General features: G+C 54.1%; 1 protein-coding gene across 1 annotated transcript in view; it reads right to left on the reverse strand.

The window, feature by feature from the left end:
- Window positions 1–3,036: 3,036 nt before the first annotated feature.
- FBN3 (fibrillin 3) overlaps window positions 3,037–13,896 on the reverse strand; it is a gene marked incomplete at its 5' end in the record, with an annotated part of 49,335 nt that continues 38,475 nt past the window's right edge. The window contains 5 exons of the mRNA XM_008050219.1: window positions 3,037–3,383; window positions 6,158–6,313; window positions 7,853–8,087; window positions 9,664–9,783; window positions 9,860–9,988. Coding sequence (XP_008048410.1) covers window positions 3,062–3,383; window positions 6,158–6,313; window positions 7,853–8,087; window positions 9,664–9,783; window positions 9,860–9,988 — 962 coding nt within the window. The remainder of the gene's footprint in view (window positions 3,384–6,157; window positions 6,314–7,852; window positions 8,088–9,663; window positions 9,784–9,859; window positions 9,989–13,896) is intronic.

Below are 13,896 nucleotides of genomic sequence, written 5' to 3' on the forward strand. Positions count from 1 at the left end.
AAAAAAAAAAAAAAAAAAAAAATACAAGGGTTTTAGCAGCTCCATGCCGGGAATGGGGGTAGAGACCAATGTGTATATTTCTTATTATTACACAGTTGCCAATGCCATCCCCAGGCGAATCCCTCCTGTAGGACCATGAGTTGTACATCCCTGGGATCCGCCAGCATGAGAGGCTGGACCGTTCTCTGCAGGCCTGGCTGCCTCAGTCCCTCTGTCCTCCGGGCCAAGTCGTCATCCCTGTGCCTGCCCTGGTCCTCACTGTCCACCTCCACAACCCCTTCCGGCAGCTGGAAACAGGGAGCTGGCTGTACTTGAAGTCCCGTGCTGCTCCAGAGACCAGAGTCGACCCTTGGTCATGGCTCTCAGTTTCTTGCCAACTACCCCAGGCCATGTCTGAGTGTCCCTCTGGAACCTTGCAAAGCTCTGGCTTTCTACTGTGCTTTTCTATGACTTTTAAATAAACCTTTGAGGAGGAATGTGTCACTTCTGCCATGTTCCTTTTTTTTTTTTTTTTAAGAATCGAAGTCTTACTCTGTTGCCCAGTGGCACACTCACAGCCACCACAGCCTCAACCTGCTGGGCTCGGGTGATCCTTCCGCCTCAGCCTCTCAAGTAGCTAGGACAACGGGTGCATGCCACCACACCTGGCTAATTTTTTAAAAATTTATTGTAGCGACAAGTTCTCGCCAAGTTGCCCAGGCTGGTCTCGAACCCCTGGACTCAAGTAATCTTCTCGCCTCCGCCTCCCAAAGTGCTGGGATTCCAGGCGTGAGCCACCACGCCCGGCACTGTCATGTTTCATGAGGTGTGAGTCGCTGCTGCCCCAGTCTGGCGTGAATCCCACATGGTCTTCCGCACCCTGAGATCTGGGCTCCTCCCCCACTGCCCTCATAACAGACAGCGCCCCAGGGGCCAAGTGCCAGCAGGTGGCTGCGAGCTGCACTTCACAGTTGGTGACCTTGAGACAACTCCTTACTCCGCTTGGGACCTCCTCTGTAAAACGGAGGTCACTGCACATGCACTGCCCAGACATCACGGCTGTGGCAAGTCTGGCTGATACATGGAGAAGCCCTTACAGGTTGCCCAGAGGTCCCCAGTAAGACAAGCGGGTCAGGACCAGAGTCCTGGGGTTGGGCGCTAGTACCACTCACCTGGCGGTGTGTCCTCAGTCCTCGGCAACCTCAGCTTCCATCACAACAGAGAATATTCTGGATGAAAACCAAATGCAGCATGTCTAGGGGATACCCTGGTGGTCTGGGGCCAGGGACCAGGGTACAATCTCAGAAGAAATGGGGTCACATTTAGGCCTCATGTGTACGATGTGGGTGACCCAGGCAGGATTCTTACAGTCTAAGCCTCAGTCTTCCTCCCCGTAAGATAAGGGCGATAATATTTGCTCTGGAAGGGCTTGCCGGGGACCAAGCACACTACTACATCCGTGACATACAGAGCACACAGTGCAGGACGACCACATGTTCAGTGACACGATAAGCATGAGCTCGGTAGGTCTGGCCCGCTTGGGACCAGGCAGGGTGGCATGGTGGTCAATGGCCTGGGCAGTGCCCGAGTTTCAACCTGTCATGATCTCGGCCAAGTCACTTAACCCCAGTTTCCCATCTGTAAAAAACGGGGACTGTGGTTCATGCCTGTAATCCCAGTACTTTGGGAGGCTGAGGTGGGAGGACTCTTTGGGGCCAGGAGTTAAAAACCAGCCTGGGCAACATGGTAAGACTCTGTCTCTGTAGAAAAAATAAAATAAAAAGATAAAATGTGGAGAGTAACTACAGCACCTGTCCTGTGGGGTTATTGTTTTGTTTTTTTTGAGTTGGAGTCTCACTTTGTCGCCCAGGCTGGAACGCAGTGGCACGCTCACGGTCACTGCAGCCCTGACCTGCCGGGCTCCGACGATCCTTCCGCCTCAGCCTTCCAAGTAGCTGGAACTACAGGCAGGTGCCACCACGCCTGGCTAATTTTTTTGGTTTATTGGAGAGACGAGGTCTTGCCAAGTTGCCCAGGCTGGTCTCAAACCCCTGGGCTCAGGCAATCCTCTCGCCTCAGCCTCCCAAAGTGCTGGGATTATAGGCGTGAGCCACCACACCCAGCCTGTGGGGTCACTGTAATGAAGACCAAAGGGGTCAGTAACTATAAAATATTGGGGCCCAGCGCAATGGCTCACACGTGTAATCCTAGCACTTTGGGAGGCTGAGGCAGGATGCATCGACTGAGCCCAGGAGTTTGAGAACAGCCTGGGCAACACAGTGGGACCTCAGCTCTACAAGAAATCAATTAGCTGGGTGTGGTGGCACGTACCTGTAGTCCCAGCTTCTCTGGAGACAGAAGGATTGCCTGAGCCCAGCAGGTGGAGGCTGTGATGATCCATAATCATGTCACTGTACTCCAGTCTGGGCAACAGAGTGAGACCCCGACTCAAAGAAAAAAACTGTGAAACACTCAGAACGGCGTCTGGCATGTAGCTTGTGGTCAGGAAGTGTGAACTGTTGTTATCATGACTGGGGAGTCCACGGGGCCTCTGGCTTCCCCACCCACGAGATTCACTGACCTTGCGAGGGCAGCGTCCGCCTCCTTTGAGAACTTGCCGAAGAGCAGGCAGACTTAACCCAAAATAACTTTATTGTCTCCACTTCTGATATAAAAGCATCCTCAAAACGGGAGGGTGGAAGGCGGCAAATGGCTGTGTAGGGTCTGGACCCCTCTCCTCTGAGGGTCAAGCCTGTGCTCAGCCCAGCTGCCCGTTTCCACGTCCTGCCAATCCCCCAGGGTGGACCACAGTGCTGTCCAGAAGTTTTTAAGTCCAACATTGACCAGATACGGCGACCACATCCCGACCTTGGCAGTGGGGCAGAGGGCGGAGTCGCAGCTTTTGGCTGCCTCCCAGAAGGCCTGAGTGTCGGGGTCCCCCAAGCTGGCTCTGAGGCCTGAGCGGAAGCGGGGCTTGCCTGAGGTCGCCGTGAGGCACCCGCTCTCCCTGAGTTCCAGGGTGTCCCCTTGTCATCCCTCCCAATGGGCATGGGTGCTCCGGGGCCCACTGAGGCTCACGCAACTACAACAGTTGCACCTGCACCTTCAGTCGCAAGGCAAGGCCTCCTGGCTCCGGCCATCCTTCCGGCCAGGGCTCCCCCACACTGCTCACCACCTCCAGCTGGTAGGTTCCAGGCTGCAGCCGCCTCCGCCCCAGCTGCAGGGAGCTGAGACCGTGGAGGTGCCGCATGAGGAAGAAACCTTGCTGGTTGCCCCGGGCAATGACATAGCGGACCCGGCCCCCCAGGAGCGCCGGCCTGAGCTGCAGGATGCGTTCAGCCTGGCCCAGACGTGAGAGGTTGAGGCCCAAGGTCAGCAGGTCCTCAGAGTCCAGGGTGGCCAGGCTCATCTGGGGAGAAAGACCAGATGGGTGGTCAGAGCCCTGGAAATGTGGGATGTGGTGGGGAGGAAATGCTGGCCAATCTTTAAAGTGGAGAGGCCAGGCACAGTGGCTCATGCCTGTCATTCCAGCACTTTGGGAGGCTGAGGCAGGAGGATCACTTGAGCCCAGGAGTTCAAGACCAGCCTGGGCAACATGGCGAGACCTCATCTCTAAGACAAAATCAAAAAATTACCCGGGAGCAGTGGCACACACCTGTAGTCCCAGCTACTCGGGAGGTTGAGGCGGAAGGACCATCTGAGCCCGGGAGGTCAAGGCTGCAGCAAGCCATGACACTCCAGTCTGGGCAACACAGTGAGACCCCAACTCCAAAAAATAAAGTGTTGGAGAATACGGGGCACACGCTGCCCTTGACCTCTTGTGTCTAGCCCTCTAGGCGCAAGGTCAGTGGTCCACTTGGACCATAGACACAACAGCACAGGGCTGAGGCTGGTTCTCAGGTAACCAGCAAAGAGACAGGTAGATAGATGGCCACTCCCAGACACAATGACTCCACACCCCTGGTCTCGGCTGAGGCACCTTTGTCATCAGACCGCTGCTAGCTTTGGTTGAAGGGACCAAAGATTTGCTCTTAGAGACCCAGCAGCCCAGAGATTAGTCTGATGATATTGGGCCCTAAGAGGTGTTAGGAACAAGGGCTTTTCAGCGGAAGCCGGCCCCCAAAGGACACCAGAGCTGACAGTGAGAAAAACAGGACACTGAATAGGGCCAAAAAGCAGAAAGGACCAGACAGAAGAGCGCCCACGGCTTCCGCTGCACTTCCTGCATCTGGCACTCTCTGAGAGCCCCCTGTGTGCAGATGACAAACCCCCCTTTATTGGAGCAGCTCTGAAGCACCTTCCTGGTCCTGGCAGCCGGACAGGGCTCTGAATAAGACAGAGTCACTATGGCAGGTTCCCCCGGGCCTGGTGATGTACCCAATTCCACAGAAGGTTATCTGTTTTCTTCTCTTTGCTCTGGGCAAGGCTATGTTTGTTTTGCTCATTTACATGCTGATGGAGTGTTTTACTGTTGCATTCAAGGCTTCCCGGGACCCTCAGTTCTGGACATATCAGGCCTTCCCCTGGACTGTTGCTAAGACTTGTGATCTTACTGACACCTGCTGGCAGTCAGTGGATATTGCAGGCAAAAGCACAAAGCAAATCTACCTCTGCGCATACCAGGAGTCCAGACATCCACGCCACTCTTATTGAGTACCAAGGGCTGGTGATAAGGCAGCAAATTCATTAGACACAGGGCTCTATCCTTGTGAAGCTTAGATAGATAGATAGATAGATAGATTAGATTAGATAGATAGATAGATAGATAGATAGATAGACAGATAAATTCCCAGCAGTAACTATGGGATAATATATACAGTCACCGTTTTTTCTAGCAAGGGGAAAAAGAAGAAAAAAGAGGGCAAAGTAATACATCTGCTTTTCTGAAAATTTTTTTTTGAGTTGGAGTCTTATGCTGTTGCCCAGGCTGGAGTGCAGTGGCTTGATCACAGCTCACTACAGCCTCGACATCCTGGGCTCAGGCGATCCTTCTGCCTCAGCCTTCCAAGTAGCTGGGATTACAGGCATGCACCACCACACCTGGCTAATTTTTTGGCTTTTTGTAGAGCTGACGTCTCACTGTTGCTCAGCCTGGTTTCAAACTCCTGGCCTCAAGCAATCCTCCTGCCTCAACCTCCCAAAGTGCTGGGATTACAGGAGTGAGCCACCAGACTCAGCCAACATACTCATCTTTAATCTAATAATATTGAAAGCCTCTCAAATATGATACTCTTATACCCACTTCTGACTTTGATTTTCCCCATAGCATTTATCACGTCATATTTATCATGTGTTATAAAATATGACGTGCTTTAAGTATTGATTTGTTGTCTGGTCTCCCTATTAGAGTATCAGCCTCACGAGGGTAGGCATTTTAGATTTTCTAGTTCTCTGGTGCTTCATTACAGTGCCCACCACACACTAGATGCTCAGTAAAATTTGTGGAGTGAAGGAGTTTGGTCTTAGATGTCTGTAGTGGGGGTGAGCTTGGGGTAATGGCTTCCCTACTCAGTGAGGGTATTTCTGGAAAACAATGTAAAATCATGGCCTCAGAAGGCAGTGGCTGCAGAAGGGCCCTAGGATGCTTAGCCATGAAGATTAAAGTTGCTCATAAAAAGGTCATGGCTGGGCACAGTGGTTTATACCTATAATCCCTGCACTTTGGAGGCTGAGGCAGGAGGACTGCTTGAGCCTAGGTGTTCGAAACCAGCCTGGGCTACACAGTGAGACCTCACCTCCATAAGAAATCAAAAAATTAGACAGGTGTGATGGCGCACACCTGTAGTCCCAGCTACTCAGGACTGAATGCAGAGTGCTTGGGGCAGCGCTTGCATACAGCAGGTGCTTAATACATGTTTCATTTTCAGACGCCTTGGGTGATGGCTGCAGGACTGACTTGCAGTGGCCTCAGGGACTCTTTAGACGATGGACAAGCAGCTCGCATCTGTTGCAAAACCATCCTCCCTGCACACTCTGATGGTGGTCTGAGGAGGCAGGAGGGACAGAGACACAGGCCTTCCCTGCTGCCACTGAGCGGTGCTGGAAGGACACTGAGGTTTTCAGAGACAAGGCAGGTTCAAGAGCTCTAGGGGCAGCCCAGACCCAGGAAAGGGTACAAGGGTGGATGCTGGGTGGGTGTGTCAGGTCCCCCAGCCACCCTGCCCAGGGCAGCCCCCACGTCACCTGGTGGTCCCAGCGGGTGCTGCGCCGTGGCCGGTCCTGAGGGGAAAGGTCGTTGATCTTGCATTCATAGCAGGCATCAGGTGAGCGCGGCTCCTCCTCGCCTGGGGGGTCCTGGGGTCCAGGGCTGAAGCCCAGGCCAGAGACACAGTGCCTGGGCCAGGACCAGGGAGGGGGGCTTCAGGGGCGGGCTGGTGAGATCTCAGCCACCCCCTCCACCCTTCACATTCCTGTTACTTATTTACTTTAGAGACAGGGTCTTGTTCTGTCACCCAGACTGGAGTGCAGCGGTGCGACCATAGATCACTGCCACCCCCAACTCCTGGGTTGAAGTGATCCTCCCCCGTCTCCCGAGTGCATGCAGGAGTGTGTCTGTGTGTGCACGTGTACATGTGTGCTTGCAGGGGCGAGTAAGCGTGTGCGCATGTGTACACTCCCAGGGCACACACCACCACGCTCAGCTAATTTTTGGACTTATTGTAGAGATGAGGGCTCGTGATGTTGCCCGGGCTGGTCTTGAACTCCTGTCCTCAAGCAATCCTCCTGTCTTAGTCTCCCAAAGTGCTGGGATTACAGGTGTGAGCCACCACACCCAGCCTCCTTACACTCCGAGTCCTGCTGCAAACACCCATGTACAAATGTCCTGTGTGTGCTGGAGTGGCTCCATGTGTGAATGAGTATGTACCTCCATAAGGGAGTGTGAACACAGGAGGGGAAGGGCACAGATGGGAAGGGTGAACCAACCTGTACATACCTGTGTGCACCCAAGGGCTGACTCGTGCAAGCACATGTGCTTAAAGGCATGTGTGAATCTGCTCGTGTGTACCTGGGATGTGAGCGTGAACCAGCATGCAGGGGACTGATAACATGTACCTGCTCACCTGTGCAAACCAGTATGCACCAATGACACATAAGCGTCTCTAGGGAGGGTACGGGCACAAGTGAGACTGCATGTACACTGATATGATCACACAGGGGAACACCCACACCCACACTGGGTCCTGTGATTGCATGGGGTTGCCCAGGCATGCTGGCACGGGTGTGTGCCATGTGGACAATTATATAGTTGCAGTGTGAGCCTGTGTGTGCTGCCACACTTCTGCATATTTGGCTCTCTGCTCATACTTTTTTTTTTTTTTTTTTTTTAGTTGAAGTCTCACTCGGTTACCCAGACTGGAGTGCAGTGGCTGCTCCCGGCCACCGCAGCCTCGCCTGATGGGCTCCGGCGATCCTTCCGCCTCAGCCTTCTGAGTAGCTGGAACTACAGGCATGCACCACCATGCCCGGCTAATTTTTTGATTTATTGTAGAGATGAGGTCTTGCCAAGTTGCCCAGGTGGGTCTTGAACCCCTGGGCTCAGGCAATCCTCTTGCCTCAGCCTCCCAAAGTGCTGGGATGACAGGCTTGAACCACCACGTCCGGCCTGCTCATACGTTTGTACACACCTGCAGGCACAGGCAAAGGGAGCCCTTCCAGTGGATTCTCGGTGTGCACACGGTTCCATACATGTGCGCGTTTATGTGCACACAAGTACACGTGTTTATGTGTGTACATATGTGTGCACACCCATGTGCGTGCAGGAGTATCTGTGTGTGCACATGTGTGTGCACGTGTACGTGTGTGCTTGCAGGGGCGAGTAAGCGTGTGCGTGCGCGTATACTCCCGGGGCTCGAGGTCGGTCCACCCCACTCACCCCTGCCCAGCCCGGAAGTAGCCTCGTGGACAGCCACACAGGAAGCCGCCCAGAGTGTTGGCACAGCCGTAGCTGCACGGGTGGCCTCGCCCGGCGCACTCGTCCACGTCCCGGCAGCCCCCGAGGGTCTGGTCGAAGTCGAAGCCAGAGGGACAGACGCAGCGGAAGCCACCGAGCGTGTTGCGGCAGGAGGCGCTCCCGCAGGCCGCGGGCAGCAGGGCGCACTCGTTCTCGTCTGCGTGGGGAGAGGAGGGGGAATGGGGCGGCCCTGGGGCCCTCCAGGCGGAGGCGCCCTCTCCAGAGGCCAAGGCCAAGGCTTTTGCGGGAGCCCTTGGAGGTCTGGCCCCGCCCCCGGCCCCACCCCCGTGGCCCCACGCGGTCAGCACTTCCCCTAAACCCTAACGCCGGGCGATCCAGAACAAGCTCTCTCCCCCTCAGACCCACTGACATTCGGGCCGGACTGTCCTCTGGGATGGTGCCCACCTTGCCCTGCGGGATGGTGAGAGGCAACCCTGGCCTCCACTCAACGCCAGAAGCAACACCCCCTCATCGTTTGCCTGTTTGTTTAGAGTCGGGGTATCCCTCTGTTCCCCAGGCTGGAGTGCAGTGGCAGAGCATAGCTCATCGTAGCCGGCAGCTCCTAAGCGCCATGATCCTCCCACCTCAACTGGGACTGCAGGTGTGGGCCACCAGGCCCAGCTAATGAAAAACGATTTTTTTCTGTAAAGACAGAGTCTTGCTATGTTGCCCAGGCTGGTCTCAAACTCCTGGGCTCAAGCTATCCTCCCACTTTGGCCTCCCCAAGTACTGGGTTTCCAAGTGTGCATCATTCCACCAGGCCCCGATTCTGATGATCAAACATCCCTAGGGGGCAAACTGGTCCCCAAATGAGAACCTAATTGGTTGTCTAATAGGTCCTTGTCTCCTCTGCCAGACTGGACAACTTGAGGCAGGGATGGCCTCTGTTTTCTGACTCACTTCAGCATCTGAGCTTCGGGCCTCGCGCACAGCTCAGTAAACAGCTGGGGAAGGAATGGAGGAGGGGACAAGCCAAGAGGGAGAAGGCTGACAGTATGTGAAACCCCTGAGACTCCTGAGGGCAGAGGCCTCACCTGGGGGGGACTGAGAAGCCCAAGAGGAGCTTGGCTGAAGACCCACTATGAGAAGTGGAAGCAGGGGGCAGAGAAGGCAGTGCCTTCAAGGCACCAGGAGAGTGGCAACAGCCACCATCACAGAGGCCACAGGAGACAAGGTCCAGGAGAGTCAGGCTTTGTAGAGTCGCAGAGGCCCAGGGACGGGCCAAGGAGGGGTCTTGGGTAAAGGGGAAAGCTGGACTGCGGGAGAGGAATGAAGAGGTGAAATCGAGACTGTTGTCAGGAGGACCTAGAGCAGCAAAAAGGTGGGGGAGGTAGAGGGACAGAATATTAGACCCCCCCAAACTGAGGGCCTCTGCAGCAAAAATGTAGCAGGCATGCCTCCACTGGTCCTTGCTGTGCCCATGGCAGGCATCACTAACCAATCACAGCACTTGTTCTAAGTGATCACAGAATCACAGATTGTGCATCTCAGAATCTTTCTCAACTGGGTCCTCCAGGCCGCCGTGACCTAAGGACTGGACTGGGACATTTTGCCACACTTGCTCTGCAGCCCCGACTTCCCAGCAGCGGGGAACTCACTACATTCTGGGCGGGCCCATCCCGTCTTTAGCTAGTGGTGCTCATTACGGCATCTTGTGGGGAGGCTGTTGCCGGTTACCTGCTGTGGGTGGATTCTGGTGTGGGGCCTGGCTTCCTCCCACCCCCGCCACTCACCCACACACTGGGCCCACTGGGAGTGCTGGGTGAAGCCCTGGGGGCAGCCACAGCGGTAGCCTCCTGGTTGGTTCTGACAGCCATGCTGACAGCGATGGGGGCCGTCACATTCGTCCACGTCTGAGACACAGAGAGAGGGAGGGGGGGTTCACCAGGAGGCCCCGGGGACCCAGCCTGCCCCAGCCCTGGCACCTACCTTCGCAGACACGGCCTGAGCTGTCCAGGGTGAAGCCCTGGTGGCACTCACAGCGGAAGCTGCCCAGGGTGTTGTGGCAGTGTCCGTGGGTGCCACAGGGGCCAGGCTGGGCCGAGCACTCGTCTTTGTCTGCAGAGGATAGAGAATGAGCAGAGTTGCCGGGGTGCCTGGTGGTAAAGGGACGCATGCCGGACGTCACCATGCCAGTCCCACCACCTGATCCACACTGTGTGGCTTCAGGCAAGTTGCTCATCCTCTCTGTGCTTCTGTTTCCCTTCTGAGAAATGAGATTCGTCGTGGTCCCCACCTCACAGAACTGCCGCCCAGATTTGGGATCATGCACAGAAAGGACTTTGAACCTTATCGCCACTTGAAGCTGTGTGACTTGGGGCAACTTACTGACCCTCTCTGTGCCTCAGATTCCTTAGCAGTAACCCGGAGATGGTAATACCTACTTCACTGTGGCTTTGGTCAGAAGTAAATTAACTTAACTATGTCAAGGGCTTAGGACGGTGTCAAAGAGTAAAAGATGAACAGAAGCCCTTTCCCGTCTTCCTGGGGGCAATGACCTGGGGGTGCCCGTTGAACTCAGCCCTCATGGAAACCTGATAATAGAGTGAGGTCAGCCACGCCTGGGGACTGAACACCTGCATGTCCCCCAAAGCTGTGCTGAAGTCCTAACTTCCAGTGAGATGGTATTTGGAGGATGTGCCTTTGGGAGGCGATTAGGGTTAGATGAGGACATGAGAACGGGACCCTCCTGATGGGATGAAAGCCCTTAGAAGGAGACACCAGGTTGGGCATGGTGGCATATGCCTGTAATCCTAGTACTTTGGGAGGCTGAGGTGGGAGGATCGCCTGAGCCCAGAAGGTCGAAGCTGTGGTGAGCCAGGATCGAGTCACTACATTCCAGGCTGGGCGACAGTGAGACCCCGACTCAAAAAAAGGAAGAGACAGCAGAGAGCTTGTACGCCCAATCTCTCTCCCTCGTCCTCTCCCTCTCTCTCCCTTTCCCTGTCATGTGACCACCCAGCTAGAAGGCAGCTGTCTGCAGGTCAGGGAGAGAGCCCTCACCAGGAACATGCCATGCCAGCACCTTGATCTTGGTCTTTCCAGCCCCAAGAACTGTGAAAAATAAATCTCTGTAGTTAATGCCAATCAGCGTATGGATGTCTTTCTTTCTTTCTTTCTTTTGAGTTGGAGTCTCACTCGGTCACCCAGACTGGAGTGCAGTGGCCGCTCCCGGCCACCGCAGCCTCGACCCTGCTGGGCTCCGGCGATCCTTCCGCCTCAGCCTTGCAAGTAGCTGGAATTACAGGCACGTACCACCACGCCCAGCTGATTTTTTGATTTATTGTAGAGATGAGGTCTCAAACCCGCGGGCTCAGGCAATCCGCTCACCTCAGCCTCCCAAAGGCGCGGGATTACAGGCTGAGCCACCGAGCCCGGCTGGATTTCTTTTTGTAAGCTATTTTTAAAAACTTACGTCTGTGAACATTTTCCCGTTTTTAAAAGAATTTTTTTTTTTTTTTTGAGTTGGGAATCTCACTCTGTCACCCAGGCTTGAGTGCTGTGGCAGGATCATGGCTCACCACAGCCTCAACCTGCTGGGCTCAGGGGATTCTTCTACCTCAGCCTCCCAAGCAGCTGGGATTACAGGTGCATGCCACCACACTTGGCTAATTTTTTTTTATTTTTGTAGAGAATAGGTCTTGTTATGTTGCCTAGGCTGGTCTTGAACTCCTGGGCTCAGGTAATCCCTTCGCCTCAGTCTACCAAAATGCTGAGATTACAGGCGTGAGCCATCACATCCAGCCTCTCTCTGGCTGCTTGGATGCCACAAAGGCAGAGTTGAGCTGTTAAAATGGAGACCGTATGGACCACAAAACTGAACATGTTTACTCTTGGGCCCTTGGTAGAAAAAAATTTGCTTACTCCCAATCAAGTTGAGCCTCAGATCTCTACCTGCCTGGCTGAGAATTTAAATTCTTTTCCAGAGAGAGGATGTCATGTATGAGCCCACTATGCATGTGATACCAGTAGGATGCATGTGCCCTGGTCCATGCTGTACACATGCACCCTACTGCGTGTGACTGCTGCAGAAAAAGTGAAATGTATCATGTTTCAATTCGTTCAAATGTCCCTTTTTGAGAAGAATCCATCCGATCCCTCCCTCGGGAGGCTGAGATGTGAAGACTGCTTGAGGCTAGAACCCTAAGGCTGCAGTGACCTAGGATCGTGTCACTGCACTCCAGCCTGAGCAACAGAATGAGATCCCATTCTATGAAAACATAAAAATTAGCCAGGCAGGGTGGTGCGTACCTACAGTCCCTGCGACTGGGGAAGCTGAGGTGGGAGTATCATTCGAGCCCAGGAGTTCAAGGCTGTGGTGAGCTATGATGACGCTACTGCACTTTAGCCTGGGTGACAGAGCAAGACTCGTCTCTAAAAAAATAAACGGCCAGGCTCGGTGGCTCAGCCTGCAATCCCAGCGCTTTGGGAGGCCGAGATGAGTGGACTGCCTGAGCCTGCGGGTTCGAGACCCGCCCGGGCAACTTGGCGAGGCCTCATCTCTACGATAAATCAAAAAATTAGCCGGGCGTGGTAGCGCATGCCTATAGTTCCAGCTACTTGGAAGACTGAGGCGGAAGGATCTCCAGAGCCCAGCAGGTTGAGGCTGTGGTGGCCAGGAGTGTGCCACTGCACTCCAGCCTGGGCGATGGAGTGACTCCAACTCAAAAAATTAATTCATTAATTAAATAAAATAAACAAAAAACTCCCCTAAGAAACCACAACAGACTGGGTGCGGTAGCTCAAGCCTATAATTCCAGCACTTTGGGAGGCCGAGACGAGAGCACTGTCTGAGCCCGTGAGTTCGAGACCAGCCTGGGCAACATGGTAAGACATCGTCTCTACATCAAAAATTTAGCTGGGCGTGGTAATGTGCACCTGTAGTTTGGCTACTTGGAAGACTGAGGTGGAAGGATCGCCTGAGTCCAGCAGGTCAAGGCTGCAGTAGCCAGGAACATGCCACTGCACTCCAGCCTGGGCGACAGAGTGAGACTCCAACTCAAAGAAAAAAAAAAGAAATCCACAACAAAAAATAACCCTGTAAGTCACCCTGCTTTCCTGAACCTGCTTTTGCCTTTTCTTTCTGTCATTCTGTATATCACCTTCAAACATGCTATAGTGTTAACTTTTTTTAAGCCGGCATCTTACTCTGTCATTTAGGCTGGAGTACAGTGGCATAATCATAACTCACTGCAGCCTCAACCTTCTGGGCTCAGGAGAACCTTCTTCCTCAGCCTCCTGAGTAGCTGGGACTACAGGTGCTCACTACCATGTCCGGCTAATTTTTAAATTTTTGGTAGAGAAGAGGTCTTGCTATGTTGCCCAGGGTAGTCTTGAACTCCTGGCCTCAAGCAATCCTCCCACCTCAGTCTCCCAGAGTGCTGGGATTACATGCCTGGCTGTGTTAACTTATCGTTCTGTCTGTTACTAGTCAGATTCCCTGCTGCAAGGGGCGTCCATGACGGTAGCAAGCTTTGTCTCTCGTGTTCATTGTTTTACCCCAGCACTTATAACAGGGCTTGGCAAGCTTCCTGTTTCTGAACGTCTCTGTGGCAAAACTCCGCCTTGCTATTGTAGTGCAAAAGCAGCCACGGATGATAGATAAGCAAGTAGGCATGGCTGTGTGACAATAAAACTTTATTAACAAAAGCAAACAGGGGGCCGGGTTTGACCTGCAGACTGGAGTTTACCACCCTTTGGCCCGGTATATAGTAGGTGCTGCCTACGTGGATTAGTGGGAGCCTGAATAGGGCCACCCGTGGCTGGGCTCAGCCCCCTGGGTTCTCTTGGGGCCACAAGACAATAAGAAGCCATGGCAGCAGCAGACGCCATCGTGGCTTTGGCTTTGACTTCTGAACCCACTTCCCTATGAGAGCCCCTGGCGTTTTGGGAGCACTCTGGGGAGGCCCAAAGAGGGAGACCCAGCAGGGACCGGTCAGGAGCAAGGTGAGAGGTTCAGGGCCAAG

The sequence above is a fragment of the Carlito syrichta genome, unplaced genomic scaffold (genome assembly GCF_000164805.1).
Source record: "Carlito syrichta isolate Samal-C Ts95f unplaced genomic scaffold, Tarsius_syrichta-2.0.1 Scaffold143274, whole genome shotgun sequence".
NCBI classification, from domain to species: Eukaryota; Metazoa; Chordata; class Mammalia; order Primates; family Tarsiidae; genus Carlito; species Carlito syrichta.